Here is a 27,931-nt window from a genome sequence, read left to right on the forward strand (position 1 = left end):
ATAGAGGCCCTAGGTAACGGGGCTCTATCCTGATTGGCCATCTCCCCGTGGGAGGGAGTGTCCTGGTGGCATCAGGATCCTTCGTGGATAGATACCCGCATGTGGTGATAACGTCCTTGGTGCTTGAATCCGTCTGGATGACGTGACCTCGAAGCGGCGGTCTAGAGTCCTGGTAGTGACATGAGTCTTACCGATACGATCGGGTCGTAGATGGGTGGCCCCCACCTCACGTGCCCACGATGCTGTGCCTGGGTGCAGGCCGCGCCTGGGTGAGGCTGCGCCTGGATGTGTGGCCGCGCCTGAGTGGCCGCGCCTGAGTGAGGCCGCGCCCTGATGCGGGGCCGCGCCCGAGTGGTCGCCGCCCCCCCCGAGTGGTGCTTTGGGACCCCGGTTCGTTCCCCTTAGCTATGGAGCGGGTCGTGCGTGACACGTGGCGGTCGTTGATTGGCCCGATGAATATTGGATGTATCATTTGCCCCCCACTCTCTTGGGATAGGATGTCCAAGAGAGTAGGTGTCTTTGCATAGTGAGGGGTCCGCTGTGAATAGACTTTCTGTGGGGTTTGCTCAGTAAATCCACTAATGAGGTAGGAGAGGTTGGGGGTTCAAACCTTACCTCCTACACTTTTTCTTTTTGTTTTTTGTAGGTATATGTTCCTTCCTCTCCCTTCTTCTTTCACTTCTCATTTCTCTTTCTTACTTTTTGTCTCCCCTTTTACTCTCCTTTAATTTCCCCTTTTTGTCTTTTGTCTTCTCTTTGGTGCCCACCATGTGCTTGTTTTTGGGTCACCTCCACTAGTATCCATTTTGCTTGATTTTGGGTCCTTGTGTTGGGGTTGTGTTATCTTGGTGCCTTGGTTTGCTTGGAAGGCTTGAGTGGTGCTTGGCTTGAGTGCCTTGCCTCTTGTGACCTCTATCCCTTGATTGTGCCTCGTGGTGTGGCCACGTCGTCGCTGTGTGCCTGTCTTTCCGCGCGGTCACCTTTTGTCTGAGGTAAATCGGTCCCCTTTCTTCCTTTTGCTCTCTTTTTTTTTTTTTTTCTTTTTTTGTAAGGCGGTGCCTAGGTGAGGCCGCGCCTACGGGTGTGGCTGCGCCTAGGTGAGGCCGTGGTGAGGCCGCGCCTGCGGGTGTGGCCGCGGGTGAGGTCGCGGCTGCGGGTGTGGCCGCGGGTGAGGCCGCACCCCGCGGGTGTGGCCGCGGTGAGGCCGCGCCCTGCGGATGTAGCCATGGTGAGGCCGCGCCTGCTGGTGTGGCCGCGGTGAGGCCGCGCCTGCTGGTGTGGCCGCGGTGAGGCCGCGCCTGCTGGTGTGGCCGCGGTGAGGCCGCGCCTGCGGGGTGGCCGCGCCCTGCGGGTGTAGCCGCGGTGAGGCCGCGCCTGCGGGTGTGGCCGCGGTGAGGCCACGCTGGGTGTGGCCGTGGTGAGGCCGCGCCCGCGGATGTGGCCGCGGTGAGGCGCGCGGTGTGGCCGTGGTGAGGCCGCGCCTACGGGGTGTCCGCGCCTCGGTGAGGCCACGCTGCGGGTGTGGCGCGCTGTGGGTGTGGCTGCGCCTTGCGAGGGTGGCCGCCTGGCTGGCCGCGCCTGGGCGGCCATGCCTGGGTGTGGCCCGCGCCTTGCCGGTGATGCCGCGGCGTGGGCGTGATGGACCCTCGCTCTTCTTCCCTGTTCTTCCTCTTGTATGTGACGGATCTGCTATTTATATTTTGCAGGTGACATTCCTTTCATTTTTCTTGCCAGCTTCGGGGAGATTGCTTTCTTGAGTAAGTAGTTCGTTCCCCTCTTGTCCTTCATGTCGTTCCGGGTGACCTTGGCCTGCTTGATCGGGGTTGGATCTTGAGGAGCGTTCCCGGATCGCCTTCTTCGTGGGTACTCCCTCCTCTATACCCTCCCTAGTGATCTGATGGAGGAGTGGGACCTTCTAGTGTCTCCGGTCCCCGTAGGGATCGTCGACCCTGCGGGCGGCATCCTCGCCACCGGTCCTGCGATAGGTTAGGCCCTGTTGCTAGCATCTTGTCACCTTCTGACTTGGTTTCCCTCCGTGAGGAGTTCCATATTCCCGCCGAGGTCATGTTGCGTGCTCCTGGGCCTAGCGAGTATGCCTTCTCTCATCGTGCGGGGGAGATCTGTCTCTACCGTTCATTTTTCCTCCAGGGCCTTCGCTTTCCTATCCCTCGCTTCATCGAGTTAGTGTTAGAGCATTGGCACCTCACCCCTAAGCAGGTGTTGCCCAACTCTTGGAGGGTGATCTTGGGTTTCTATGTCTTCTTCGCCCGCCTGGGGCGTGCCGCCACTGTTCCCCTTTTCTCCCACTTTTATCTGTTGAAGAAGGGGAACCATGGATGCTATCACTTTGCTTGCCGCGTGCTCAAGGGGCCCTATGCCTCTGTGGAGCTTCTCATGGGGATCACTAGTCACGTGAAGTATTGGAGGGATCGCTTCTTTTTTGCCACGGTCCCCCGATGCCCATTACGGACTGTTAGGGAAGTTATTGACCTCAAGAGGGTCAATCAGGGGCTTGAGCTGAGTGATTTTGAGGGTGACTCCCTCAATCTGTGCCTGGGTCGCGATCCGTTCCACGTCCAGGAGTTGGACTCGGAGGCCTTCCTGTCTCTCTGGAAGCTGAGTCCTGGTAAGAGCATTGTCTTTTGTACTTGATTGGCATGTTGGTATTTGAATGTATGTGTCATCTGATTGGTTGGTCGATCTATGCAGTGGATACGCGTCCGGACTTCAGTTTGCTCCGCGGCAATCTGCGGAGGAAGGCCGCTTCTCAGGGTGGTCCATCTGCTTGAGTGACCGATGTTAGTGGTGCTTCTGCGCCTGTGGTTGTTGGAGCGAAGCGGAAGGGTGGACCAGGACATGCCCGCGTGACGAGCTCTGGCGTGCGGGTCCTCCTTCCCCGTACTTCTCCTGGTGACGATGGCGTTCCAGGCTCTGTGCCTCTGCCTCCCTCTGTTGTTCCTTCTGGATCTTCTGTATTGCCCCTTTCCAAGGGGAAAGGTGTGAGTTCCTCTGGCGGTACTGCCACTGATCTTCCCACGCTGGGTGAGTCCCTGGTGATCACCTTGGGTGTGCCGGAGGGCTCGACCTTGGCCGAAGCCGGCGTGTCGCGGGAGTGGGTGGATAGGGGCAGGCTCCCTACCGCGAGGATGGCCTTGCAGAGGCTTAGCGATGCTTGTCTGGCTCAGGCCCTCTACCATGGCATGGCTTCGGTGAGTTATTCCTTTTCTGTCTCATCATGTCCATTGCTCCCTTTATTTTTACATTATTTTATCGCTTGCCATGTTGATTGTAGGTCCATCACCGTATTGTTGAGGCGGTGCTTCGACTGGAGGGTCACGCTTCTCGTGAGGTGCAGATACAACGCACCCTGCGTGACGTGGAGAGGGAGCTCCAGGGTCAGGTCGATGCCCGTGAGAGGGCCGAGGCTGACGCGCAGAGGGTGTCGGGGGAGCTCGCTGTGGCATCCGGGAAGCTCCTAGAGGTGTCTGAGGAGCTGCGTGTGACCTCTGCTGGTGCGGCCGAGAGCTCGGCTAGGGTTCTTGCTTTGGAGGAGGAGCTTCATTCATTGAGGGGAAGGCATGAGGTGGAGGTGGCATCAGCAGGTGAGCGAGCTGTGGCTGAGTTCCAGGCATCCTCTGCGTTCTCGACGCTGTATCAGGCGCAGCTTTAGCCCGCCTATGAGGGAGGGGTCCGGGACTTAGCCGCTTGTGTCCTGGAGGTGACCCTTGATTATGACTTCTCTGTCTTGGGGTTCTCTGAGTTTGCTGCGGCGCTTCCGGGTGTAGCTATGGTGTAGAGCGCTCCGGTGTCAGAGGTGGAGGCTGCCCTGCCTGAGGGGGGTGCTGCTGCACGTCCTCCTGAGGCGGACATGATGTCTCCAGCTGGGTCGGAGGTGACCCACCACTCTGTGATCCCTTGACCTTACGATCGTCCCGATCTTGTAGACGTCTCAACCTTTTTCCTTCTTTTTTTTTTTTTTGAACTTGAGTTGTAACTACTATGACTTTTCTATGTAATCGCTTTTGCTTTTCTTTGATTGCCTTGTCACTTGGTGATTATTTGCGCGTTGATGCTCTCTGACCCTTGATAGTTAACGCCTTAGGCGTAGAGCCTCAATGGTGGCATGGCGCCTTAGGCATGAAGCCTCAGTGTTGGCATGTTGCCTTAGGCTTGAAGCCTCGGTGTTGGCATGTCGCCTTAGGCATGAAGCCTCAATGTTGGCATGTCGCCTTAGGCATAAAGCCTCAATGTTGGCATGCTGCCTTAGGCACGAAGCCTCAGTGTTGGCATATCGCCTTAGGCACGAAGCCTCGATGTTGGCATATCGCCTTAGGCACGAAGCCTCGATGTTGGCATATCGCCTTAGGCACGAAGCCTCGATGTTGGCATATCGCCTTAGGCACGAAGCCTCAGTGTTGGCATATCGCCTTAGGCACGAAGCCTCAATATTGGCATGTCGCCTTAGGCACGAAGGCTCAGTGTTGGCATTTCGCCTTAGGCACGAAGCCTCAGTGTTGGCGTATCGCCTTAGGCATGAAGCCTCAGTGTTGGCATCTCGCCTTAGGCATGAAGCCTCGATGTTGGCATGTTGCCTTAATGTAGTGGCCGTGATTCGATTGAGTGGTAGGAGAAGACAAGTATTCTTGCAACATTTCTTTATTTTGACTGAAATTCACATTGTCCTTGATGTCGTCTACTGCTACTCCTACTGCTACTGCTTCTGTTATCACTATCACTACTGCTATGTTTCTACTGGTAGTACTTCTTCAGATGTTCTGAGTTCCAGGTACGGTCTACCTTCTTGCCCCCTGGAGTCTTCAAGCGGTAAGTCCCTGGGCGTATCTACTTGGAGACTATGTAGGGTCCTTCCCAGTTGGGTGACAGCTTCCCCGCCTTCTCGTGGCTGCGATGCACTTGCCCTCCGTAGTACTAAATCTCCCTGGTGGAATAGCCTTTCCTTGACCCTGGCGTTATAGTACCTGGCAGTACGTTGCTGGTAGGCGACGTTCCTTAGTAGTACTCTTTCGCGGACCTCATCTATAAAGTCTAGGTTCGCCAGCAGTCCGTCGACATAGGTGCGTTCATTGAAGTGCAGAACCCTATGGGACATAGCGCAGACCTCTACCGGCACCAATGCTTCAGTGCCATATGCTAGGCGGAATGGGCTCTCTCCTGTGGGCGTCCGTACTATAGTTCGGTATGCCCACAGGACGCTTGGTAGCTCTTCTACCCACTTGCCTTTGGCTCCTTCTAGCCTTTTCTTGACTCCTTCCGGTAGCATTACATTGGTGACCTCCACGACCATTGGCATGTGGGTATGCTACCGACACGGCCGATAGTCGATGTTGTAGCTGTGACAGAATGCTTGGAATTTAGGGTTGTTGAATTGTTTTCCATTGTCTGAGACGAGGATCCGTGGTACCCCGAACCTGTAGATGACGTCGTCGCAGACAAACTTCTCCATCTCTGTCTCTGTTATCTTGGCCAAGGTTTTAGCTTCCACCCACTTGGTGAAGTAGTCGATCGCGACGACCAGGTACTTTCTGTTTCCTGGTGCTGCGGTGAAGTTGCCTAAGATGTCTAGTCCCCACATGGCAAAAGGTATGGGGTTGAGGATTGATGTCGGCTTGGTGGCGGGTAGATGGGAGTCTTGGGGCGAACAACCGACATTGCTCGCACTTCTTGGCATATTGGATGGCCTCCTCTTGCATTCGTGGCCAGTATAGTCCCTGGCGGAGGATTTTGTAGGCTAGGGCTCGTCCCCCCATGTGGCTTCCACATATCCCCTCATGGACTTCGGCTAGGGCGTACTCTGCCCCCTTGGGTCCTAGGCACCGGAGTAGTGGTGCTTTGTGCCCCGCATGCAGTACCCCTTCTAGGACGGTGTACTTTGCAGCTCTCATCCTGATCTTCCTTGCTTCGGCCTTGTCTTCTGGTAAGACATCGTTCTGGAGGTAGTTGAGTAGAGGGTCCATCCAGCTAGGTCCCTCCGTGATCTCGTTAACCTGCTTTTCCTTATACGTTGGCTCATGCAGGATCTCAACATAGACTGCGCTAGCCAAATTTCGGAGTTCCTCATTGGCTAGCCTGGATAGGGCGTCAGCGGTGGCGTTCTCCTCCCTGGGAACTCGAACCATCTCAAACTTCTCGAAACCCTCGATCAATGCTTGAGCGCGTGCTAGGTATGATGCCATCCTCTCATCTTTTGCCTCATACTCTCCATTCACCTGATTCACCACGAGCTAGGAGTCGCTCCGGGCGGATAGGTGTGTGACTTGGATGGCTTTGGCCACCCGGAGTCCAGCTAGTAATGCCTCGTACTCTGCTTCATTATTAGATGCTTGGAAGGTGAACCGAAGAGCATATTGGATACGAAATCCCTCGGGGCTGGTTAATATGAGCCCAGCGCCGCTTCCTGCCGCATTGCTCGACCCGTCCACGAACATGTCCCACGATCCGTGATCCTTCTCTTCGGGCTCCCCTGTTTGTGACTCGATCTCAGACTGGGTACACTCTGCAATGAAATCTGCAAGAGCCTGGCCTTTGATGGCTGTCCTTGGTTGGAACCTGATGTCATGCTCACTTAACTCCACCGCCCATGCTATCGATCGTCCGGAGACGTCCCGCTTGTGCAATATCTTCTTCAAGGGTAGGTCTCGTGAGGATGTGATGGTATGGGCTTGGAAGTATGGTCGTAGCTTCCTGGCTGCCATTACCAATGCATAGGCTACCTTCTCGATCCTAGTGTACCTGGTCTCTCATCGATCGGGACATGGCCGACGTAGTAGATGGGCCTCTGGACTTTGTCTTCTTCTTTCGCGAGCTCGCGAACCGCGACAGGGGTGGCGGCCGGTAGAGCTGCAACTCTTCGTTAGGTTCCGGTCGCCCAAGCAGGGGTGGGCTCTCTAGGTACTCCTTCAATTCTCCGAACGCCTTTTGGCACTCTTCCGTCCATGTGAAGTCCTTAGGGCTTCGGAGGTTCTTCAATGTTTTGAAGAATGGTAAGCACTTATCACCTGATCGTGACACGAACCTGGAAAGGGCGGTAACCCTTCCATTCAACCTCTGCACTTCCCTGACCGTTTGAGGAGGTGCCATCTCTTGGATGGCCTTGATCTTGGATGGGTTGGCTTCTATTCCAGGGACTGAGACCATGAACCCCAGGAATTTTCCTGACGTTACACCGAAGGCGCACTTTGCGGGGTTTAGCTTCATCTGGTTCCTCCTCGATCTGTGAATGCTTCCTCTAGGTCGGTCAGGTGTTGGTTGGTGTGGACGCTTTTCACGAGCATGTCATCCACATATACCTCCATGTTGCGCCCGATCTGCTCCTCGAACATCTTGTTGACCATTCTCTGGTAGGTGGCCCCTGCATTCTTTAACCCGAACGGCATGACGTTGTAGCAGTAGTTCTCTTTGTCCGTCCGGAATGCGGTGTAAGACTCATCATCCTCATATATGAGGATCTGGTTGTATCCGGAGTAGGCGTCCATGAAACTCAGCATCTCATGGCCGGCTGTGGCGTCGATCAGTAGGTCGATCCGGGGCAGTGGGTACTCATCTTTTGGGCATGCCTTGTTCAGGTCGGTGTAGTCGACACACATCCTCCACTTCCCACTTGGCTTTGGTACCATGACCACGTTGGTGAGCCAGGTTGGGAACTTCTCCTTTCTGATGAACCCTGATCGGCTTAACTTCTCGACCTCCTCCTTGATTGCTGCTTGTCGGTCGAGGGCGAAGTTTTGCCGCTTCTGTTGAACGGGCTTCCTGGTTGGGTTGACATGTAGTCGGTGTTCCGCTATGGAACGTGGTATTCCTGGCATGTCGGAGGTCGACCATGCGAAGGCATCAATGTTCGCTTGGAGGAGGTGTCCAAGCCCTTCTTTCTGTTCCTTGCTTAGCAGCGAGCCGACCTGAATGATCTTGGAGGGGTCATCCTGGCTGAGGGGCCATGGGATGAGGTCTTCCACTGGCCTTCCCCTTCTCTCTGTCAGTTCATCTCTCTGGTCACTGATCATGCTCTCTAGGCAGAGTGCCATTCCACGGGTGTTGCCATTATTCTTTTTCATGAAGGTGGCGTAGCACTCCCTTGCTTTCTTCTGATCTCCTCGGACTTCGCCTACCCCATTCTCGGTGGGGAACTTCATCTTCAGGTGAAGTGGTGATATGACTCCTCTAAGGGTGTCGTGATGGTCGCCCTAAGAGGCCGTTGAAGGACACCACGGACTTGACTACCATGAAATTTACCATGATGGTTACTTGTTGAGGGTGTACCCCGAAGGTGACGGGTAGCTCTATGGTACCTCTGATGGAGGCGGTGGCACCTGAGAATCCATGGAGATAAGTGGGCTCTGGTTTGAGCTGGTCGTCCCCGAACCCGAACTGTCGATAGGCATCCAAGGAGAGTACGTCAACAGACGCCCCTGTGTCTATCAGTACCCTGTGTACAGGTCGATTGGCTACCTCCACCTGTACTACCAAGGCATCTTCATGCGGGAAGTTTAGTCCTTCCAGGTCTTCATCCGAGAAGGAGATCACCGCCTCAGTCTTGGCTATCTTGTTGGGCTTCTCTGCCACTCCCATGAACCTGGCATGAGCTTTAGCTTTTCTGGTGGACTCTTGCCCTGGTCCTCCAAGTATGGTGAGGATAGGAGGTCCCTTGGTGCCACTAGGTTCTGTGGCATCTCTCCGCTCTTCTGGGCGGTCTCTCTCTCGATCTGTTCTTCTTTATTCTCGTCTCGGTTCCACTCTGTCTCCGTCGCGACCTCTATCTCCTTGGCCTGAGCGGTTGTCACGTCTCCCCTTCACATACTTGTTTAAGCTTCCTGCTCTTACCAGTTGTTCTATCTCTCTCTTCAATTGATAGCACTCCTCTGTGTCGTGCCCATTCTCTTTGTGGAAGAGACAATATTTGTTAGGGTTTCGCTTCTCTGGCGCTGCTAGCATGGGTCGTGGCCGATGGAGTAGGTCACGGTCTGGATCTGCATGAGTATCGGGACTGGTGGTGTTGATGGTGTGAACTCAGGGGTGCTTGCCCTCTCACTTCTCTCTGGGCGGCGGTCTGTCCTCCTAGATGGGCGGTCGCTCTTCTCTTGTCGGCGCTCTGTCCTCGACCTCTTACCCTCTTTGCGGTCATCAGGTGCTGACCTCTTGTTGTCCTGTGGCTTGACCTCGATTATTTTTGTTCTAGCTTGTAGTACCTCGGCCATATTTGCAAACTCATTGCACCGCTCCAGGAGCTCTTTCATAGTCCTTGTCTCATGACGTGCCAGGTCCTTGATCAAGTCCAGGTCCCTAATACCTCCTGCTAGGGCTGCATGTTGTGTCTGGTCGTCCAAGTCTCGAACCTCTAGGGACTACTTGGTGAACCTGGTAACGTATTCCCTGAGAGATTCCCTAGGGTTCTGTACCACGTTTAGTAGATTGACGGTGGTCTTCTTCTACTTGACGCTGCTTTGGAAACGGGTGACGAACTGTTCGCATAGCTCTGCGAACGAGCATATAGATCTCGGTCGTAGCCTGGAGAACCATGATGTGGCTGCTCCCTTGAGGGACGCAGGGAATGCCCGACAGGATACCACGTCCGACCCCCCATACAGCGTCATCATGCCATTAAAGTAGTTGATGTGGTCATTAGGGTCAGTGGTACCACTGTAGAGTTCAAAGGTGGGTAGTCGAAACCTGGAAGGTAGTGTGGCTGACATGATCTCTGCCGAGAAGGGGTGTTGTCTAGGTATGGAATGTGTCTCGCCTTTGGTCTGCTTCTTCAACCCTTCCAGCTTCTCATCCAGGTCGCGGAGTCTTTGATCGAGCTCCTCGTCCCGTGTCTGCCCCCCACGCCTAGCTGGACGTTCGCTGCGACCCCGTTCACGCTCTCTCCTGGATGTCCCCTCCCGCCTTGAGTGTTGGCGGGATGGTGAATGGTCATGCCGTGATGAACCCCTGTCGTGAAGGTGAGGGGCTTTTTCTCTCGCAGTCCGGCCGTCGTGGTATGTGACCTTCTTCCGGTCGTCAGTCGAACACAGTCCTCCGGACCGATCTCTGCGGGCTAGACACCCTCGCCCTGGGTGTTGGCGTCCTCCCATGTTCTGACCGTGGCGAGTGGTCTCTTGTTCTCCTGGGATGCTGGGAAGGCTCCCCCCGCTTCGGAGTGGGGGTTGCCTGTCGCGCAAGTCTCTCTGATCTCGCGCCCCTGGGAGATGATCTCCTAGGGTTTGGCTCTTGTTGAGGTATGGACTCCACCCTTGCTGATGGTGAAGTCCTCCGACGGTGAGATGTCGCACGCTACGTCAGGTATTCTCGAAAGAGTCGTTGTTCATTGAGGATCTGTCGTTGCAGGTCGTTGATCTGACCCACAGTGGCTGGAGCATTGGGGTCAGGTGTCACCTCCACCACCACATCGTCGGCCTCGTCATTGTTGGGCTCGGTGATCACGAACTGGTCATTAAGGGGGATCTCCTCCTCCAGAGGGACATGGTCCTGGTTGTTGGCTCTGCGGCGAGAGCACTCTGGGGGTGGTGATCCATTCCTTGCTCCGTTGTTGGTGGTGGTAGTCTTCCTTCGTGCCATTGAATGAGTATGGAAGCGAGCTAGTAGTTGTAATGGCTAGTGTTGTTCCCACGGACGGCGCCAATCTGTTGCGTCAAGAAATCGTCGAGCGGTCCTGCGAGTGCCGTCACCTGCAAGTGGACCAAAGGGGTCAACAGAGAGAACCGGTGTGGTCCCGGCCTAGGGCTCTCCGATGCCAAAGTTAGATCTCCTGGCGCAAACAGATGAATAGTGATTATTCAATATGAGTTTAGATGTCCCTTGATGGGGTTGCGTACCTTGCCTTTTATAGTAGCATATGGCGGTGTATGGCGGTGTGGAGAGTCCCCGTTTGATGGCAATTGTGCCGTTGAGTGGATAGAGGCCCTGGGTAACGGGGCTCTATCCTGATTGGCCATCTCCCCGTGGGAGGGAGTGTCCTGGTGGCATCAGGATCCTTCGTGGATAGATACCCGCGTGTGGTGATAACGTCCTTGGTGCTTGAATCCGTCTGGATGACGTGACCTCTAAGCGGCGGTCTAGAGTCCTGGTAGTGACATGAGTCTTAGCGATACGATCGGGTCGTAGATGGGTGGCCCCCACCTCACGTGCCCACGATGCTGTGCCTGGGTGAGGCTGCGCCTGGATGTGTGGCCGCGCCTAGGTGAAGCCGCGCCCCCTGGGTGTGTGGCCGCTCCTAGGTGAGGCCGCGTCCAAGTGGTGGCCGCGCCTGAGTGAGGCCGCGCCCTGGTGAGGAGGCCGCGCCTGGGTGAGGCCGCACCTGGGTGAGGGCCGCGCCTGGGTGAGGCCGCGCCTGGGTGAGGCCGCGCCCTGGTGAGGAGCCGCGCCCCCGAGTGGTGCTGGGACCCCGATTCGTTCCCCTTAGCTATAGAGCGGGTCGTCTGTGACACGTGGCGGTCGTTGATTGGCCCGGTGAATATTGAATGTATCACATCCATTAATGTCTTCATCAGTGAATAGTTTTGTACAGATAAGATTTATAAGATTTGAAAAACGTGGAGCTTTGCCCTAGTTGGTTTTCTCACCCTTCACTTTATGCCAACTCAACACAAGATCTTACTACCCCAAAAAAACAAAAAAAACTCATCACAAGATCTCCTTTATTTAATACAAATCAGTCTACCAAACAAATTTACTTTCATGGTTTGGTTTTCCACAGAATGATATAGGGGTACGTAGCACCAGATGGATCTTTACCACAACAAAAAATAGATCTAAACCCTACTTTGATCGATTAATCCTTAATTGCATCTTCATGGCCAGACCAAAGCAGCCAATTTTTTTTGGTTAATTGGTTCTGATTTGGGGAAGCACAAGTTGGCTCTCATGGTTGTACATATCAAGGTTGTTCTTCTTCATTTGATTCCCTTGTGTTAGTTTTCTTTTTCAAGTTCGTCAATTGGTTTTTTTTTAAGATAGTACAGGTCTTGGTCTAATTGGTTATGTGTAATTTGTATTTTTATTTTCTTTGGGGAAAGGCATTCTGAGCCTAGGGCGTACACTAGGCCTCCCTCCTCATGTATATTATTATATTAATTTTTAAAAATAAAATAGAAAAACAATGTGAGGAGATGTAGTGTATTCTGCTTGTTTAGAGAATCCTCTCTCTTTTCCTTTTTTTTTTTTTTTTTTTTTTAATATTATGTAAACTTTTATTTCATTTTAAGGAGAATGTTCTCTGTGCTACAGCGCAACCTACACCCCAGGCACATGGGCAGCCTGTGCAGGGGGCAAGGTGGTCATTACGCTCACCCCCAAATGCCTAGGCGTAGGCTGCGCTGCGACACAGTGAATATGTTCACTTACCATAATACCCTTTTTTTTCTTTCTTTCTCTCATGTCCCCCCTCTAAGAAGTTTAGCAAGGGTAAAAGCTATCTTTTTACATGAATGTATTTTTACGAGCTCTGCACTAAGTCATGTGATAGGATAAAGATTTAAAGAAAACTGAAAGTCAAAAACTATGTAAAAAAACAATGGACCCATTGTCATTCACCGATAATAAAAAGAGTTTTACGGTATCATTATGGTAGTAGAATAGGCATCATTATGCGAGGAGTGATAATTTTGATTTCGTCTAATAAAAATAAAGTAATAATAACCCTAAATAGATATACTTTTTCTTCATCCATGATGGAGGAAAACTGTTTCCAAAAACCTCTGTATTGAAGATATATATTAAGGTAAAATCCAATAAATGGTATGCCACATAATTGGCATGGACCACAAAATTTAGCATATCACATACCCATATATATTACATTATTTATTATTATTGTACCTGTCCTATAGTTAATTAGAAATGTCAAACAACTTTCCACATGGTAGGAATAGATGATAAAAGTAGAGCTAGCTAGCTAGAGCCTAGAAGTGGGTTCCTCCACTGCTACCAATGCACAAAATGCGTTCTTAGCACATCCTTTTTCATTTGATCTAGATGGTTAAGTTTAATCTATATTGTTTAAGTATTGTATTAGGGGAGAGAGAGAGAGAGAGGAATTGGCCTTCACAAGAGTAATTCCTCATTAACAATGATGGACTTAATACCCAATCATTAATCGTGCCTTAAAAGGTTATGCACTAAAAACAATATGGATTATAAATAAAAAAACCGCACTTATAACATTAAGGGGATGTATTTGATAGGGATGATGCTCTAAAAAGGATCATAAATTTTTAAGATTAAGGGTAATTTATTCTAATTAGGCACATTAGTCTTTGCATTCGAGGGTTTCCAATATATAAAGCTGATAATGACAAATCCAATTCTATTCATTTGATGAGGACCTATAACTATAATTTCCTCAAGTACATGAACCCTAAAAACCTATCCAAGCATTGAATTTGTTATTATAAAGAATTACTGACCATGAAAAACAAAAAAGTAAAATTGAAATATGTTTAGCATATGTTAAAACCTGATAAAGAAAGGGGAGTTAATTTAATGGAGTACATATATGTCCATTTGTCTTGCTATCTCAATTGCCACTGGTAAAATCTATTTGCAACATTTGCTTCTACCTCTTACTTTTAAGATCTATATTAAGCTTTTTAAACTTCTTATTTTATATATATTTAGGGTTTCATTCTTTTCCCTCCTACCCTTTAATCTATTCTATTGCATTTTAGAATTCTACAGTCGTATTCATCTAAGTAATTGAATAGGTGCATTCATATCTGTTGGTTGTTAAATTTCAAATTTTTTTTTAGCTATCTTTTTGAAGAGTCAAATCATCCATGAACCCTTAATTGTCACTTTTTGGGATTATTCTTTTCTTTTGAGAAATGTTTTGTTGCCAACCCTAGATCTATGAAAAAGAATCTATAAATTAGAAAACAATTATAGAGTATAATTTCTATGACCAAGGTAATCCAAAAAAAAAAAAAAAATTAGTTGGGTGGGGAGTGAACATCTAATCATCTATGGTCACATTGGACAATTATAATTCTAAATGAAGGATAATACAACAAAAATGAAATATATTTATAAAGATATTTATTGCCATCTAGGGGATGTTGAAAATGTACATAGCAAATTTTTGTATGTTCTAAAATACCCTCCTGAAAAAGGGCGATTCACCCACTATCCTAGGGTTTGAGTATATAAAAAATTTGAAAATAGTTGAAAACAATAGAATGAAATAATGATTGGATTCTAATAGGACAAGAAATAAAATATATTGTGTAATGCATCACATTTTCTTAGTGTCATTGAAAAACAAGTGAATGTAGCTGTCAGATTGGATTCCAATCTCAACTCCAACTACATTTAAAGATCAATATTGAAGGACCACTGCATCTTTTCCTTTTCAAACTAAAATTGCTAAATTTAATAGAATAGAATATAAAGATTAACTCAACTCCTCTGTATTTTAATAAGTTATATATAAAATGGCATTACAAGAACATTAATTACTTTGGTTATCCCAAAGTCACGTCTAGTTATAATTAAGCTTCTGATTCTCATCATAATATAAGACTCCAAGGAATATTACACACTCTAAATTGGTTTTTTTTTTTTTTCAAAAATTATTCTATCAAATTTGGATTTGAACTTTGAAAGTCTCAAGGATTCCAAAGTAGTCTATACTCTATAGCTGAATTTTCTCATATATAATATTAACCCAATATTAATATAAGTCCACCCAAATTTTATCATATTTCGTATAAAATCATCACAAGTTTAGCCAAACATGACCCCAAAAAAATTAATTAATGAACTAATTAGCAAAGATTTTAATAAGGAAGAACCAAGAAGACCTCATGAATCAAGAGAATGTATTCGAGGATTTAGTTCACAATATCGGTCATGATCGATACTGATACTGATACGGATTGATTGTATTGGACTGGATTGATGCTTTTGCCCTCTCCCTCTCTTCAAAGATTTTGATGTAATTTTTTTAACAAGAGATCGTTATTTGGTCATATAGTGTTTGTACAAGGCCAAGATAAGAGTGCTTACAAGAGTATCTGACACAATAGGATTGTTTAGTTTACTCGGGACTAAATGAGCACGATCTCATGTCTAGACATAGAAACCACACAATTGGTCAATATTCTTTTTCTTAGAGTTTTTATTCTTTTACCCTCTCTAGTTTTTCTACCACTGATTTGGCATTGAGCTGATATTGATATGGCCATGTAGTGAGATGATTCCTTGTACCACCATGTACCAACCAATGTCTGGGTGTGGGGGTGGGGGGTGGGGGTAGGGATGTAAACGGATCGGATTCGGATCGGATGTGATCGGAGCCGGATATTCCCTGGTCGAATACGGATACCTCTAAACGGATTCGGATGCGGATCGGATTCGGATTTTTGACCATCCGTTTACATATCTGCCTTGTGTAACCCGGACCTTCCTCCCCCTAGCGGATACAATTCTCTCTCAATCCATATCTCTTAGATCATGATTCTCTTTTCATCATATTCTAGAACTTGTTTAATCTTCAAAAATCCTAAAAATCATTATTTACTTAATTTTTTATTATTAAATATTCGGATTTTTTATTGGACGGATTTTAATCAGAATATTCGGATTATTTTCTGGATATCTCTAAACGAATACGGATGCCCCTAAACGAATACGGATGCGAATTCGGATTCGAATTTCAATTATCCATTTACATCCTTTGGTGGGGGTGGGTTGTCACATTGGCTGGTGGGGCTCAGAAGGTTGAAAAGCAATGACATGACGCATGGAGAAGGGGGTCGTCATGGGTCGGTGATTTGTTATTGAGTATTTTCGAAGCTGTGTGCACGTGATAAGTTAAGACTTTTTTGTTTGTTTTGGTTAAAAGGAAAAGCTAGTTGTTGGGTTAAGTTCTTAAGTATCCTACCTCCTTCTTCTTCTTCTTCAATCTTCATCTCCATAGTTAATATGGATTGATTTTGATTTTGATTTTGATTTTGATTTTGAGTTTGATTGATAAAAGAGAGAAATTATAAAAGAAAGCAAAGAGAGAGGAAACAGCTCGGTGCTCAAGAAGCAATCATTTTAAGACAGCCAAACCTAAATTTACGGATCGTAGCGTGGTGGCAAGACGCCGAACTTATTGTGGACCCAAAATGTTGGTGGATCCCACTCTCTCTATTCTATTCTCTTCCCCCCAACCCTCTCACTTCTATTTCAAAATTTTCCTTTCTCTCTCTCTCTCTCTGTCTCTCTGTAGTAAGTAGAGAGAGAGAATATTTGCTTTGCTGAGACTGAGAGCTTCGTTGGGCATGAGCATGATTTGCGACCTTTACCAATTGTTTCTTCACTATCTCACATTTCAAATTGATTTCTTGTTTCAAATTGGAATGCTTAGATTGGATGATTACGATTTGATCCAGCTGGCATCGACAGTAGATTAGATACCACACACAGAGGATCACCCACTTCACTTATCTCGAAGAAGATTCTCAGTTGACACGCTTGTCGTTCAAGTTAATTCAATCCAAATAGCTATCATCATGCTTTTAAAAATCCGTACCGGATCAACCGAATCAGCCTATCCGTATCAGTATCGGCATTTGCCCATGATTGGGAATCAATATCAGATCAAGAGTAAAATGTTATAAAAAAAAAAACACATGATTTTCTAATGAAAATTAGAAGTGAAATTGTCTGATCTGGACTGATACAGACTTATCCGTATTAATAGCGGTTGAGACTGATACTGTATTTGATACCGATTATTAAATCCTTAGCTTTGATTGGCAGAATCGGATTTGATATCGATCTATTTTTATTTTTTTATTTAAATAATTAAAAATATTATAATTAATAAAAAGAGTAACAGGAAGATCCAAGAATGACAACTAGGTAAACTCAGATGAATACAGAAATACACAAACAGAGAAAGGAAACCCCTCAACTTCGGCATGAGTTTGGATCAGTTACCCACATGGGGAGTAGTGGGGACAGATCTCAACTCTCAATGAGTTATGGGACCTACATCTTATGGAGGGTTCAGATCTGTCCATACCGTCCCCAAGTGGGGAGCAGATCCAACCTCCTTCGACATTGCCTAGCTAGAGACTAATTTTCTCTAAAAAATTACGTAGAAAAACGATATCTAGGACTATCCAAGACATCTCTTAATTAGTAATTCCTCAGTGATAAAAGATGGAAAAACTACTGAAAAAGAAGATCCATGTTTAGCTTCCTCATGGGATCAATCTATATTCGTTCTTATATTATTCGATTTTCAAATCAAATCAATCTCAGAATTCATTGCATATTGGTATTATAATCAATTGGTCTCCTCATGGTTCGGCTTAACTCGGTCAAATGCAATATACATAATTTTGATCGAGTTTAATTGGAACTGATGAGTCATAGAATCGCCCTCCACTCGGGGGTTGGCACGTGGATGAACCAGCCTGACCCGAGGCCCGAGCTGAGCCAGATGGTGCGACATCGAACCAGTCTACAAAGGGAACTACGATCAGTCCAAATACCTGCGCGGCTGAGGCCGAACACTACACCGAGTCCTCCGCGATGGGCAAAGGACCACCATGGACGAGAGTGGGCTAGGCACCCGAGTGGCCCGCCCCGCTAAAGAACTCACCGAACTGAACATAACGCCGAGGCACCCGGTACTCATCACCTAGGCCGAGCACGAGGTTGAAGACCATGGGTACGGGAGTCCATGGCCGAGTACCTAGGGCACGACCATCGAAGGCCGAGCTCCGAGGCCGAGCCCTCTCCAGAAACCTCAATAACGGCGCACCAGAGATCACGGAGCCACGTCAGCATGTCCCGACAATCAGGGGATACGAATTGGGTCGCAATCCCGCACGGAATCGAATCACACTCCCATCAGAACTCTTACCTCACTAAGAGACCGACTCCGAAAATAACTCTCAACTTCGCTCTGCGTGGAAGAACCCTACCAATAGAGGACTCTTACCATACAAGGACTCCTCCAACTGCCTCATCTCGTCCTAGAAGTACCCAGGCATGGAGCCCAAACGCTCAACTTACTTTGACTACGCAGTTACGCTGTTGCATTGAAGACCTGACTTGAGTGTCGAAGAGTCTTAGGCCGGAGCCAAACCGGCTCTCTTGTGCTCACTTGGTTTTAGCAGACTCATCCTTGGGTGAACCGAACGACAGAGTTTTTCACACGCAATAGGAACAGACTCTCTGAGTCAACTCAGTCGATTCTAATCCAAGTTTTAAAACCATGAATCCTCTAAAATCCAAACTAATTTCAAATGATAGGTACCCATGTCTATCTTGGGGGGAGGATATTTGGTTGCAGAAGCAAATGGAAAGCTGATGGCTTATGACCTTAACTTCATGTTTAATTTCCTCCTCCATTTCATAGATGTCCACAAGATATGTACATGCACAACCCCCCCCCCCCCCCCCCAAGGGGGTTTGCTCACCTGTTTTAGGATGATATGCTTCAGTCACAGGTCTTAGGTTCGAGATCCCACGAATGAAACGTTACAAGGAGTGGGGGAGGTTTCATGTAACCGGGAAGTCTAAACCGTAAACTCAAACAGGTTCAAGGGTTTCCTCGATAGTAAAAAAAATATTCTTAATAATAGGGCAAATAGCCTAACGGGAAAACTATCTTTTCATAGGTGTAGAATTCTCCTAGAAATACATGGTATTAATTCCTCCGGTCTCTTCTCCTATGGTGATATCTTGCTTGAGGCATCAAATTTAAACACTCACTGGGTGGTCCTCGCTCTCATTCTATAGTTTATAGGATAGAGCTACGTCTTTACCAAAAAAAAAACAAAAAAATGATAGAGCTACGTGAATAGTTTTACATTTTTTTTTTTTATAAAAATAAAATTAATTAAAATTGAAAAGAAAAAAGAACATCCATAATGTTGTCCACACCTCTCATGCTAGCATTCTTTAACTCAACATGTGCAATATTTATAACATTCCTAGATGTAGTTCACATGATCAAAATGGGTATTGACCAACTCCGAACCGAAATGATATTGATATGGTCTAACAAGTGTTCATTTTTTTTCTATTGATACCAGTGATACGTATCAATATGTATTGGTTGTGACTCGTGACTGATACCGATATGATCGATCTAATATAAATACCTAAACCCATGTTCTTAATAATAAAAATATTAAACCACTAGATATAACATGGGAGGGAAAGGCTAGGCATGCCACCAAGATTGCCCTTCCCGTTTGGTAAAGACCACATTGCCCTCTTATGTCCTACCCTATGATTGATATATGTTGCTAACTTATCAAAAATTATTGACATACTCAACACTCTCCCATATAACATTTAATGTCATACAACAAATGAGAGTGTGTCATGACTAGATAATCTCATCTAACTTGGGAAGTATCTAAGCTAGCAATGCTGAATCAGTCTAGGGTTCTAAGAATTTGCATTGCCACCCAATAATAGTGTTCTTTGGCTAGTAAGAAGGGATGGGGAGGGAGGTGGAAATAACTCAGTCTACCTTGCGATCAATTTGGGACATTTAGTAGAGACTCAAAAAAAAATAAAAAGGGCATGTTTAAGGGAGTTTCCAAGTTGTCTTTCCTTGTCTGGCTCTAGTCTTAGATTTTGAGATCAAACCAACACGAAATTGCCTAAGCTGATAAAGGAATTCCTTACACTTTCCCCTTCACAAAGTGTAGGGACTAGGGAAGTAGGGAAGGAGATTAGTGATTTACTCTCTCGCTCTCTCTCACTCCTTCTTTATTATTGCCCTAAAGATAAAGAATTTAAGTTTTTTTTTAATTTGTTTTTTAAATGGAATTGACACAATCTTCTTGGCAATGCCCATTCATGGGGATTCCAACCTTTCATTAATGAGACGTGTATCACGTTTTGACACAAGGGGTCCCGTCCAACCTTATAAAGCCCAAGCTAGGACATCGACTTGACCTAGTACTACTTGTACTAAATATAGACCCTAAGCACTATTTAATAGAATTCCAGGTTTTTTTTTTGTTTTTTTTGCGACGAAGTAATATTTGTTTCATACAAAAAAATATATTGAAATAATATTTGTGCCCATAACAGCAAACACAAGAAGCATAATTTTTATTACATACGACAAGAAGAATAACACCAAAACATCACTCTCACTCTCTCATAAGCTCTTCCAAGGCAAACTGGCGATAGGTTTGACTTGACAGGTTTTTTCAAAAAATGATCATAACCGTCCAACTATCTGATCCCAATTGGATCCCACCAAAATATGAGTGTATGTGTGTGTGTGTGATACCATACCATCCAGTAATGGTGAGACTTACCTTTTTTTGGTTTTCTTGGTCATGCAGTGTCGTCCCTAAATTTTAATTTTTCATCTTGATTCCAATTTTTAGGGTTTCAGTCGGTTCTGATGTATTCCAACTAATTTCCTATCAAAACTGATGGAAACCAAATTTATATTAACATGTTTAGTGAAACATTAAAAAGGAAAGCTATATATTATGGATGAGCTGTTCATAGGATTTTTATAGAGGCCCGACAACCCAAGAGGGAGATGAATTGAGAATAAAATAAAACTTATAATTTAATGTACAACTATTCAAGACAATAATAAATATCCAAAGATATGTTAAGCGATAAATGATTTAACAAAGAAAAAAGAAAGATATTGAGACAAATATGTAAGATTTATAGTGATTCGATTAACTACCGTCTACATCTACTCCTAATATCACACACTTGGTTATTTTTCAGGCTCAACACTAACTCAAGTGTTTAAGATCCTAATCAATACTCTAACCTAGTAAGATCACCGGCCGGTAACAACCCTCATCAATACTCTTACAATCATATTCAGAGAATACACAGACTTCCAAATAACACCCCTTGAGCTTTGTTTCTGACAAAGTCCACCAATTCTCTGAACCGAATACCCAGTTGAATTAAGATATTATTATTGAGTTAATGAGGTCTATTGCTGAGAACTGAAGATTGGGTCATGAAAGCGGAGGTCATGAATTATTGAGTTAATGAGCTCTATTGCTGAGAACTGAAGATTGGGTCATGAAAGCGGAGGTCATGCTCTGGCTGCGGGTATTGCTCTCAAGTTGTTGTGAATACTATGTATCACTCTCACCAAACATTAGATATATTACTTTTGGAAGGGTTCTTTGTGAATAACACCACTCACCGTCGCAGCAGTTTTGGAGGGCTTGTCGGCGACAATGGGGTTTGATGGGGCTTTGCAGCATGGACGACGGGAGTTGCAGGGATCAGGGGCCGGTGGGAAGGACGGGGATGGGGAGAGGGTTGAAGACGGAGAGAGGGAGGAGGGGAGGGGAGGGGAAGATGGAGGGGGGGAGGGATGCATGTGTAGGGAAGAGTGAAGGAAAGCAGGGGCGAGGGTGTGTTGCAGTCGAAGAGGAGGAGAGAGAGAGGTGGAGGGAGTATGATGTCTGAGCCGATTCAAAAAAGGTGAATCAAGGAGATAAGGGCTGTATGGTAACGCAAAAAAAATACTTTCTTTTTCTTTTTGGGAGCAGATTAGGAGAAGAACTTGTATGTGTTGTCTGTACGTGTTTATGCTTTTTTGAAACAAACCTGTGGAACAAAAAAACAAAAAAAAAACACTTCTTATGGCCATTTGAGAAGCACTTTGTAGAAACTTAAAAAAAAATACACAAATGTCTGATTATATTCGACAATCTTCCTTACATGGCTAAAATAGTGTTATCAAATATATGAGTATCAAATATATGAGTAATGAAAATATGTGTAAGATGATATGTTATGTAATTTGGTACAAACTTTTTTTTTTTTTTTTTTTTGTGGTAAGAATGTAATTTGGTACAAACAGGAAAAAAATACTTCTGTTAATATGCATTACATGTGTGTTTCTGTTCTTTTTAGTTGGGCCAAAAAAAAAAAAAAAAACAGTCCTAGTTTTACCATACATCATTTGTTTTTTTGTGTAGAAGTATTCTAAATTAATGGGGCCAACCTAGTATCTCATGGTGTTATTCTCTCATGTCCAAGAGAGTGCATTGGGTGAAAAGGAAAAAAGGGAGTCAACATCTAGATTAGAGTCTAGGACCCATAAATAGTGCCCCTCCTTTGAAGGAAGGATGCTAAATTAACTTCGAACCCAATCGCTGGTATGTCCCAGATTTCTGAATAAGTGTCAAGTTTACATTTGGCGAAGGTGCTAGGCACCCCAAAACACCCGATTGGAACCGATCTTCCAAGACCATACACTTGATGTAGAAATGTTGTTTGTACGTGTTATGCACTTAGTCTATTTTAAAAATATTTAACTTATTTTGGTTAAGATTTATGGGTCTGATTAGACTTAGTCTATTTTGAAAATATTTAACTTATTTTGGTTAAGATTTATGGGTCTGATTATGCTAATCAAAATTAATGTATTAATCCTAATGACTAACTACAGATTAGGTATTAAATACATTATGAACCCTAATTAATCTAATTAATGCATTTAAAAATAAAAAAAAACCCTAACACTATGGTGAAAATCCTAAGATTGATTTATTAATGAAAACCTTAAACTAGGATTGAAATGTTGAACGAATGTAAAGACTATTAAGTTAACATGAAATTAAGCATTAAAAGCTAAATATTACAAAGATGCCCTTGAGGGATCAATATACTAAGATGGCATTGGTATTCTATGTTTTTTTTTTGGTAAAGAGGGAATTTATTGATAAAGAGGAAAAGAGAAGAGCAAGGCATCCTAATTACATATATCAAGAAGCCAGGGAGTTGACACAGGCCAAACTGTCTTACTTGTCAAAGACAGGGCCATGGCATTGTGATTCTTATTTAAATGTAAAAGACTCATTAAACATGCCTTGCAACAATTGTAGTCATGAAAAAACGTAAAAAGCTATTCACAGACATGAAATGATGATAAAATTATCAAAACGCCCATATTAGACAAAAACATGAACATGCATGGAAATAAATCCGAAAACATGAGAAATACATTGCAAGTAAGTTTTACAACTTAACCTACCCGAAAAAAAACTACAGCTTAAAAGCATCAAAGCTGAGCAATTTGGAGACTCGAGTGTAAAATTGGGTTTGTTAATTGCAAATTTACCAAAATGCCTTTGAGGGTAAGGTGCACAAAATACACAAATACCTCATCTGAAAAGTAAATCATGGCAAAGTACATTCACAGTTGTCAAACATGTTGAAATAAGGTAGGAAATACAAGGACCAGGATCCTCCGCAGTACCGCTGGGTGTGCGGTGCACATCCTGTGGCACAGTAGAGGTCATGTGGCACATATGGCACACATGACCTCTGTTGTGCCGCCGGATGTGCACCGCACACCCAGTGGTACTGCAGAGGATTTTTATTTGGAAAATACACCCCACAATCCAATGGTCTGTCATTTAGTGAAAAAGACAAAAATGCCCTTAAAGGGTAAGATGGCCAAAATTAAGACCTAAGTTATCCAAAACATGAATGATCGTTAAAATGCAATTTAAAAATTTGGAAAACATTCAAATGCATGTATGAAAATTGTATTCAAAGCACACGGGCAAAAACATGGTCAAATGACCAAACTGTCCCTGGGATGGCTAGAGAGGGAAAATACCTTGGGGAGGCTCTTGTCATAACCAACATGCATTTGAAATAGTTGACATATGGTTTTAAATTTTTTATAACATCCTAATACACCTAAACATGCAGTGTTCTGAGGTTTGTAAACATGTTTTGGCTTGAAAATGGTCAAATGACCAAAATACCCTTCTAGGGTTAAATGAGGGATTTATACATGGCAAAGCATGAACATGCATGCAAACACTTGGGAATAAAAGAAAAACATGGGAGCCATGGTTACACATGGTAACATAATTAAAATGATATATTTTTTTTAAATTTTCTCATATTCTTGAAATTTAATATGTAAAATTACCAAATGCCCTTAATATAAGAAATGTATTTATATATATATATATATATTTCAATCACATAAAATGATTAAAACATGCATTAACACCTAAGTGAGAACTTCAAAATTTTGAAATGATCATAATAAATACATATAATATAATTACAAGACAAAATTATCCAAAACAAATACATTTGAACACAGTATAAGACATAATATATATATATAATATAATTCGAGTGAACCTACACTATTGAAATTGATAGGAGGCCATCGGGCCAATCTTATTAAAAAAAAAAATAAAATAAAATTGATAGGAGTGATAGCAATCGGATTACTATTCCTATAACCGTGGTTCAATGGACACAATTAATTGAGTCACGCAACAGAATATGATTAGATAGATTATTCTGACTGCACAAACCCGACATGGAACTATGGAAGGTGCCCCGTTAAACGAAATGAAAGAACAAAGATATGACCCGATCCTTAACCCGATTCAAGTCCCGATAAATTGCCGAAAGAAACATGTCATATTTGGTCTTTTGGACTTCTTCTGATGAGAGAGAATGAGAGAATGAGAGAATGAGAGAGAGAGAGTGACGAGTGAACAGAGCAGCCCTCAACTCGTCTCCCTATTCCCCACTCTCCAGTCCCCACCCCTTCCCGAGTCCCGGCCCAGATGCTTACAAATCAGTAGAAAAAACCCAAAAAACAACGAAAAAGGTTCTCTCTCTCTGTGTGTCTGCTAGAGACGAGAGAGAATGTGTGAATGATTAGTAATATTTAGCGGAAGCCAGCAAATTTCGCTTTAACGGACGCAATAAAACTCATATTCTCTCACCTCCTCATATCTGAATAAGAGTAGTACTAGAGTTGAGCTGAAGATGAACCCACCCACTCACCCGAAGCATCAGAGACAGAGAACAGTTTTGATTTGTTGTGTATGAGAGAGCGGGAGAGAGAAATAGGCCTAGGGGAAAATACTGAGAAAGGTCGTTGGCACTAGCAACAGCAACAGCAACAGCAGTAGAAGGAGAAGAAGAAGATGATAGGGTCGTTATTACATTATCTCTCTCTCTTCTCTACTTGCGGGGCGAAAGCTAAGTCCTTACCTTACTCCTTAGTGAGTGGGCTCTGAAGACTTTTTCTGTAGAAAAAGCCAGTGGCAGAAGCAACAGCAGTAACAGTAGCAGTAGCAGTAGCAGCAGCAGCGACAGAAGCTGTAGTAGTAATAAGTGAGTAGATAGAAAAAAGAAGAAAAACTTCCCAAGGGAATTTATTTCACTCTCTCTCTCTCTCTCTCACAAGGAATTTCAGAGTCCCCACCATAGATATATACATAGATAGTTTAGGTTGTTAGATTAAGGTCACCAGAAGAATTGCAGAAAATTTTCTCTTTTTTCGCTTTTTTTTTTGAGTGGCGGGGGGGGGGGTTGTTGATAATAATAGAAAGAATTCATCAAAATTGGATTTTGATTTTTTTTATCAGAACCCGCAGTTGTGGCTACTACACGAAGGTTCCCTTCTGATTCTGGAGCTTTCGCAGACTGGGTAGCTTCATCTTCTTCCGCTGCCGGCCGTGCAGATGATCTCTCCCTCGGCTTCAATGCACTACCTACAGCTGGTGCCGGTGCCGCAACCCCCACCGGTACTCCAACCGCCGCTGCCGCTTGGTCTTCGGCCACGCGACACCCAATTAATTACGGTCTCCCACCAGAGATGGGCATGGTGGGTCTTCGTGACGTGTTCCTCGTCGCTCCGGCATCGTCGTTTCATCACAACACACAACATCAAGAGCCCACAATCATCTCCGATCACTACCACCACCACCATCATCACCAGATTAGCAATTCCAACGCTGCAACTGCTCTTGGCGTGGGTGTCGGTGTCGGCGTAATACCCCTCCTCACCACCTCCCCTCTACTCGCTTCTTCTGGCAACGTTGGAATCGACGACGACGATAACCATAACAACATCAACACTCGTAATAGCAGTAGTGGTAGTAAAATTCAGTTATGGCAGAACCAGCAGAGTAACTTCCTCAGAAAGCCCATGTTGGATCACACGAATTCTGTTAATTTTCTCAACACCGGAGGCTGTTCCGGCACTGGTGACGCAACCAGTAGCGGCGGTGCAGTTGGGATTGCGGGCTCGTCTTCATCGACAACTACATGTCAGGATTGTGGAAACCAAGCCAAGAAGGACTGCAACCACCGCCGGTGTAGGACTTGTTGTAAGAGCCGGGGTTTTGATTGCGCAACTCACGTGAAGAGCACGTGGGTCCCAGCATCTCGCCGGCGTGAGCGTCAGTTATCCGCGGCAGCCGTAGCAGCCGCTGCAGGTTCTTCTGGGTCTACTTCCGGCGTCAAGAAGCCTAGACTCATTGCTTCACAGACCACCACCACTTCACATACCTCTACATCCAATGACACTCCTCCAAGAAGCTTTGATACTAGCTCAAGTCATCAAGGTCTGAACTTCTCAACTTGTTTTCATTTAATTACATTTAGAATCATAATTCCGGAAGAATTTTAACTGGGTTTTTGTTTTTTTTCCCCTTGTTCTCATCGAGTGTTGATTAGATGCGAGTTTTAGGGATGCATTGCCGGGGCAGATAAGGGCGCCTGCAGTTTTTAAGTGCGTTCGGGTGACTGCCATTGATGATGGTGACGACGAGTATGCTTATCAGGCTGTTGTGAAGATTGGTGGGCATGTGTTTAAAGGGTTTTTATATGATCAAGGAGTTGAAGGGAGAGATGGGTTTCCTAATCTCTCTGAGTTGCACTTGGGGGGTGGTGGTGGTGGGGGTGGTAGGAATGGTGGTTCTTCTTCTTCACCAATTATTGATCCTTCAGATGTTTATGCGGCTTCTGCTGGTGGTGGATTGCTTGGAGGTACGGCTTATGGAAACCCAATAAATTGAAGGGCTTGGAGGGGAAAATACAATGTTAGTCAATATTGCCTTAGCAGATTGTTATTAATATTATTATTATTATTGAAACTTCTGTATCTCTATTGATTCTCAAAAGCTTCTTCACTATTGAATTTCTTGTTCTTTTTTCTTTTAACTTTTTTTTCTTGATTCAATTTCTTTTTCTCTTGTCTTACAAGTGGTCAACTTTTTGCTATATAGAGTACAGCAGCTATTATATGCTTGAAAAATGAATAAACCTATTTGGTAAGGATTCCAACTTTTTGAAGTCTCACAGTATGAATTTTTCCTTTGAAGTGATGGCTAGTTTGTTTAACTTACTGTACTCTTTCTCCCTCTCTCTCTCTCATGAATGCAGTGTATTTGTTGTGAAGTGATTGCTAGTATCTATTTATCGGTTAAAGATGAAGTGTCAACTGTTCAACTGATGCTGTATGATGAACTATCTTTCTTGTGATGTAATGTTTTATTAGCTTAAGACACATTGTTTCACAAGGGAGATGTGCCTCAAATGAACACCCAAAAATTTGAGTGAGTTTGATGGTTTGCCATTTATGGAATTGTTGATGGTGGAAGTTTTGGGCTGGTTATAATTGTGATGTCTCCCCCTAACTAAGTACTCTATATATGATTAATCATATGTTCACAGTCCTCACCAGTAGCCATTATGGTTGTTAAAATGTCACTATCATATTGGGCCTCCTAAGGAAAAGAGCCATTGCAGTGTTTTTTCCTCTTTCCCCTAATATTCGTTAGATTTCTGTAAAATACAAATGACACTGAAAGTTCAAGCAAAGAAGCATGTGTACATAATGCCCTTGCTTATTGCTTTAGCTATAGCACTAGTGTTTTAATATTTATGGCTTATCATCTCGATTGTTAAGTATGTCCCTAACACTTTATGTCCTCAATTAGCTTAAGTAATTTTGTTTAATTCAATATTGTTGAAAATGCCATGTCTCTACCTCGATAGACGTTGTTATTGTACATGTTTGTTTATTCAATGTAGTAATATGTTTCTTCTTTATACTTTTGTTCATATTTTTTTAAGCAGTGAGCTGTTAATTTACCCTATTCCACTTACTACCTGAGAAATTATATTT

General features: G+C 44.9%; 1 protein-coding gene across 1 annotated transcript; it reads left to right on the plus strand.

Moving 5' to 3' along the window:
* Nucleotides 1-11,031: 11,031 nt before the first annotated feature.
* LOC122666898 (protein LATERAL ROOT PRIMORDIUM 1-like) lies at nucleotides 11,032-26,844 on the plus strand. Its single transcript, XM_043863000.1, has 4 exons — nucleotides 11,032-11,036; nucleotides 25,037-25,124; nucleotides 25,386-26,366; nucleotides 26,479-26,844. Exons 3-4 carry the CDS (start codon nucleotides 25,616-25,618, stop codon nucleotides 26,817-26,819), a joined length of 1,092 nt encoding a protein of 363 aa, XP_043718935.1. The 5' UTR covers nucleotides 11,032-11,036; nucleotides 25,037-25,124; nucleotides 25,386-25,615; the 3' UTR covers nucleotides 26,820-26,844.
* Nucleotides 26,845-27,931: the final 1,087 nt, after the last annotated feature.

Source organism: Telopea speciosissima, chromosome 7, assembly GCF_018873765.1.
Source record: "Telopea speciosissima isolate NSW1024214 ecotype Mountain lineage chromosome 7, Tspe_v1, whole genome shotgun sequence".
Taxonomy (NCBI): domain Eukaryota; kingdom Viridiplantae; phylum Streptophyta; class Magnoliopsida; order Proteales; family Proteaceae; genus Telopea; species Telopea speciosissima.

What these genes read in the sequence shown, in the direction of transcription:
- LOC122666898 (XM_043863000.1), top strand. Translation starts at nt 25,616, where the DNA reads ATGGGCATGGTGGGTCTTCGTGACGTGTTCCTCGTCGCTCCGGCATCG. An exon ending in TACTAGCTCAAGTCATCAAG is followed by an intron (nt 26,367 to 26,478) that starts GTCTGAACTTCT and finishes AGTGTTGATTAG; the next exon opens with ATGCGAGTTTTAGGGATGCA.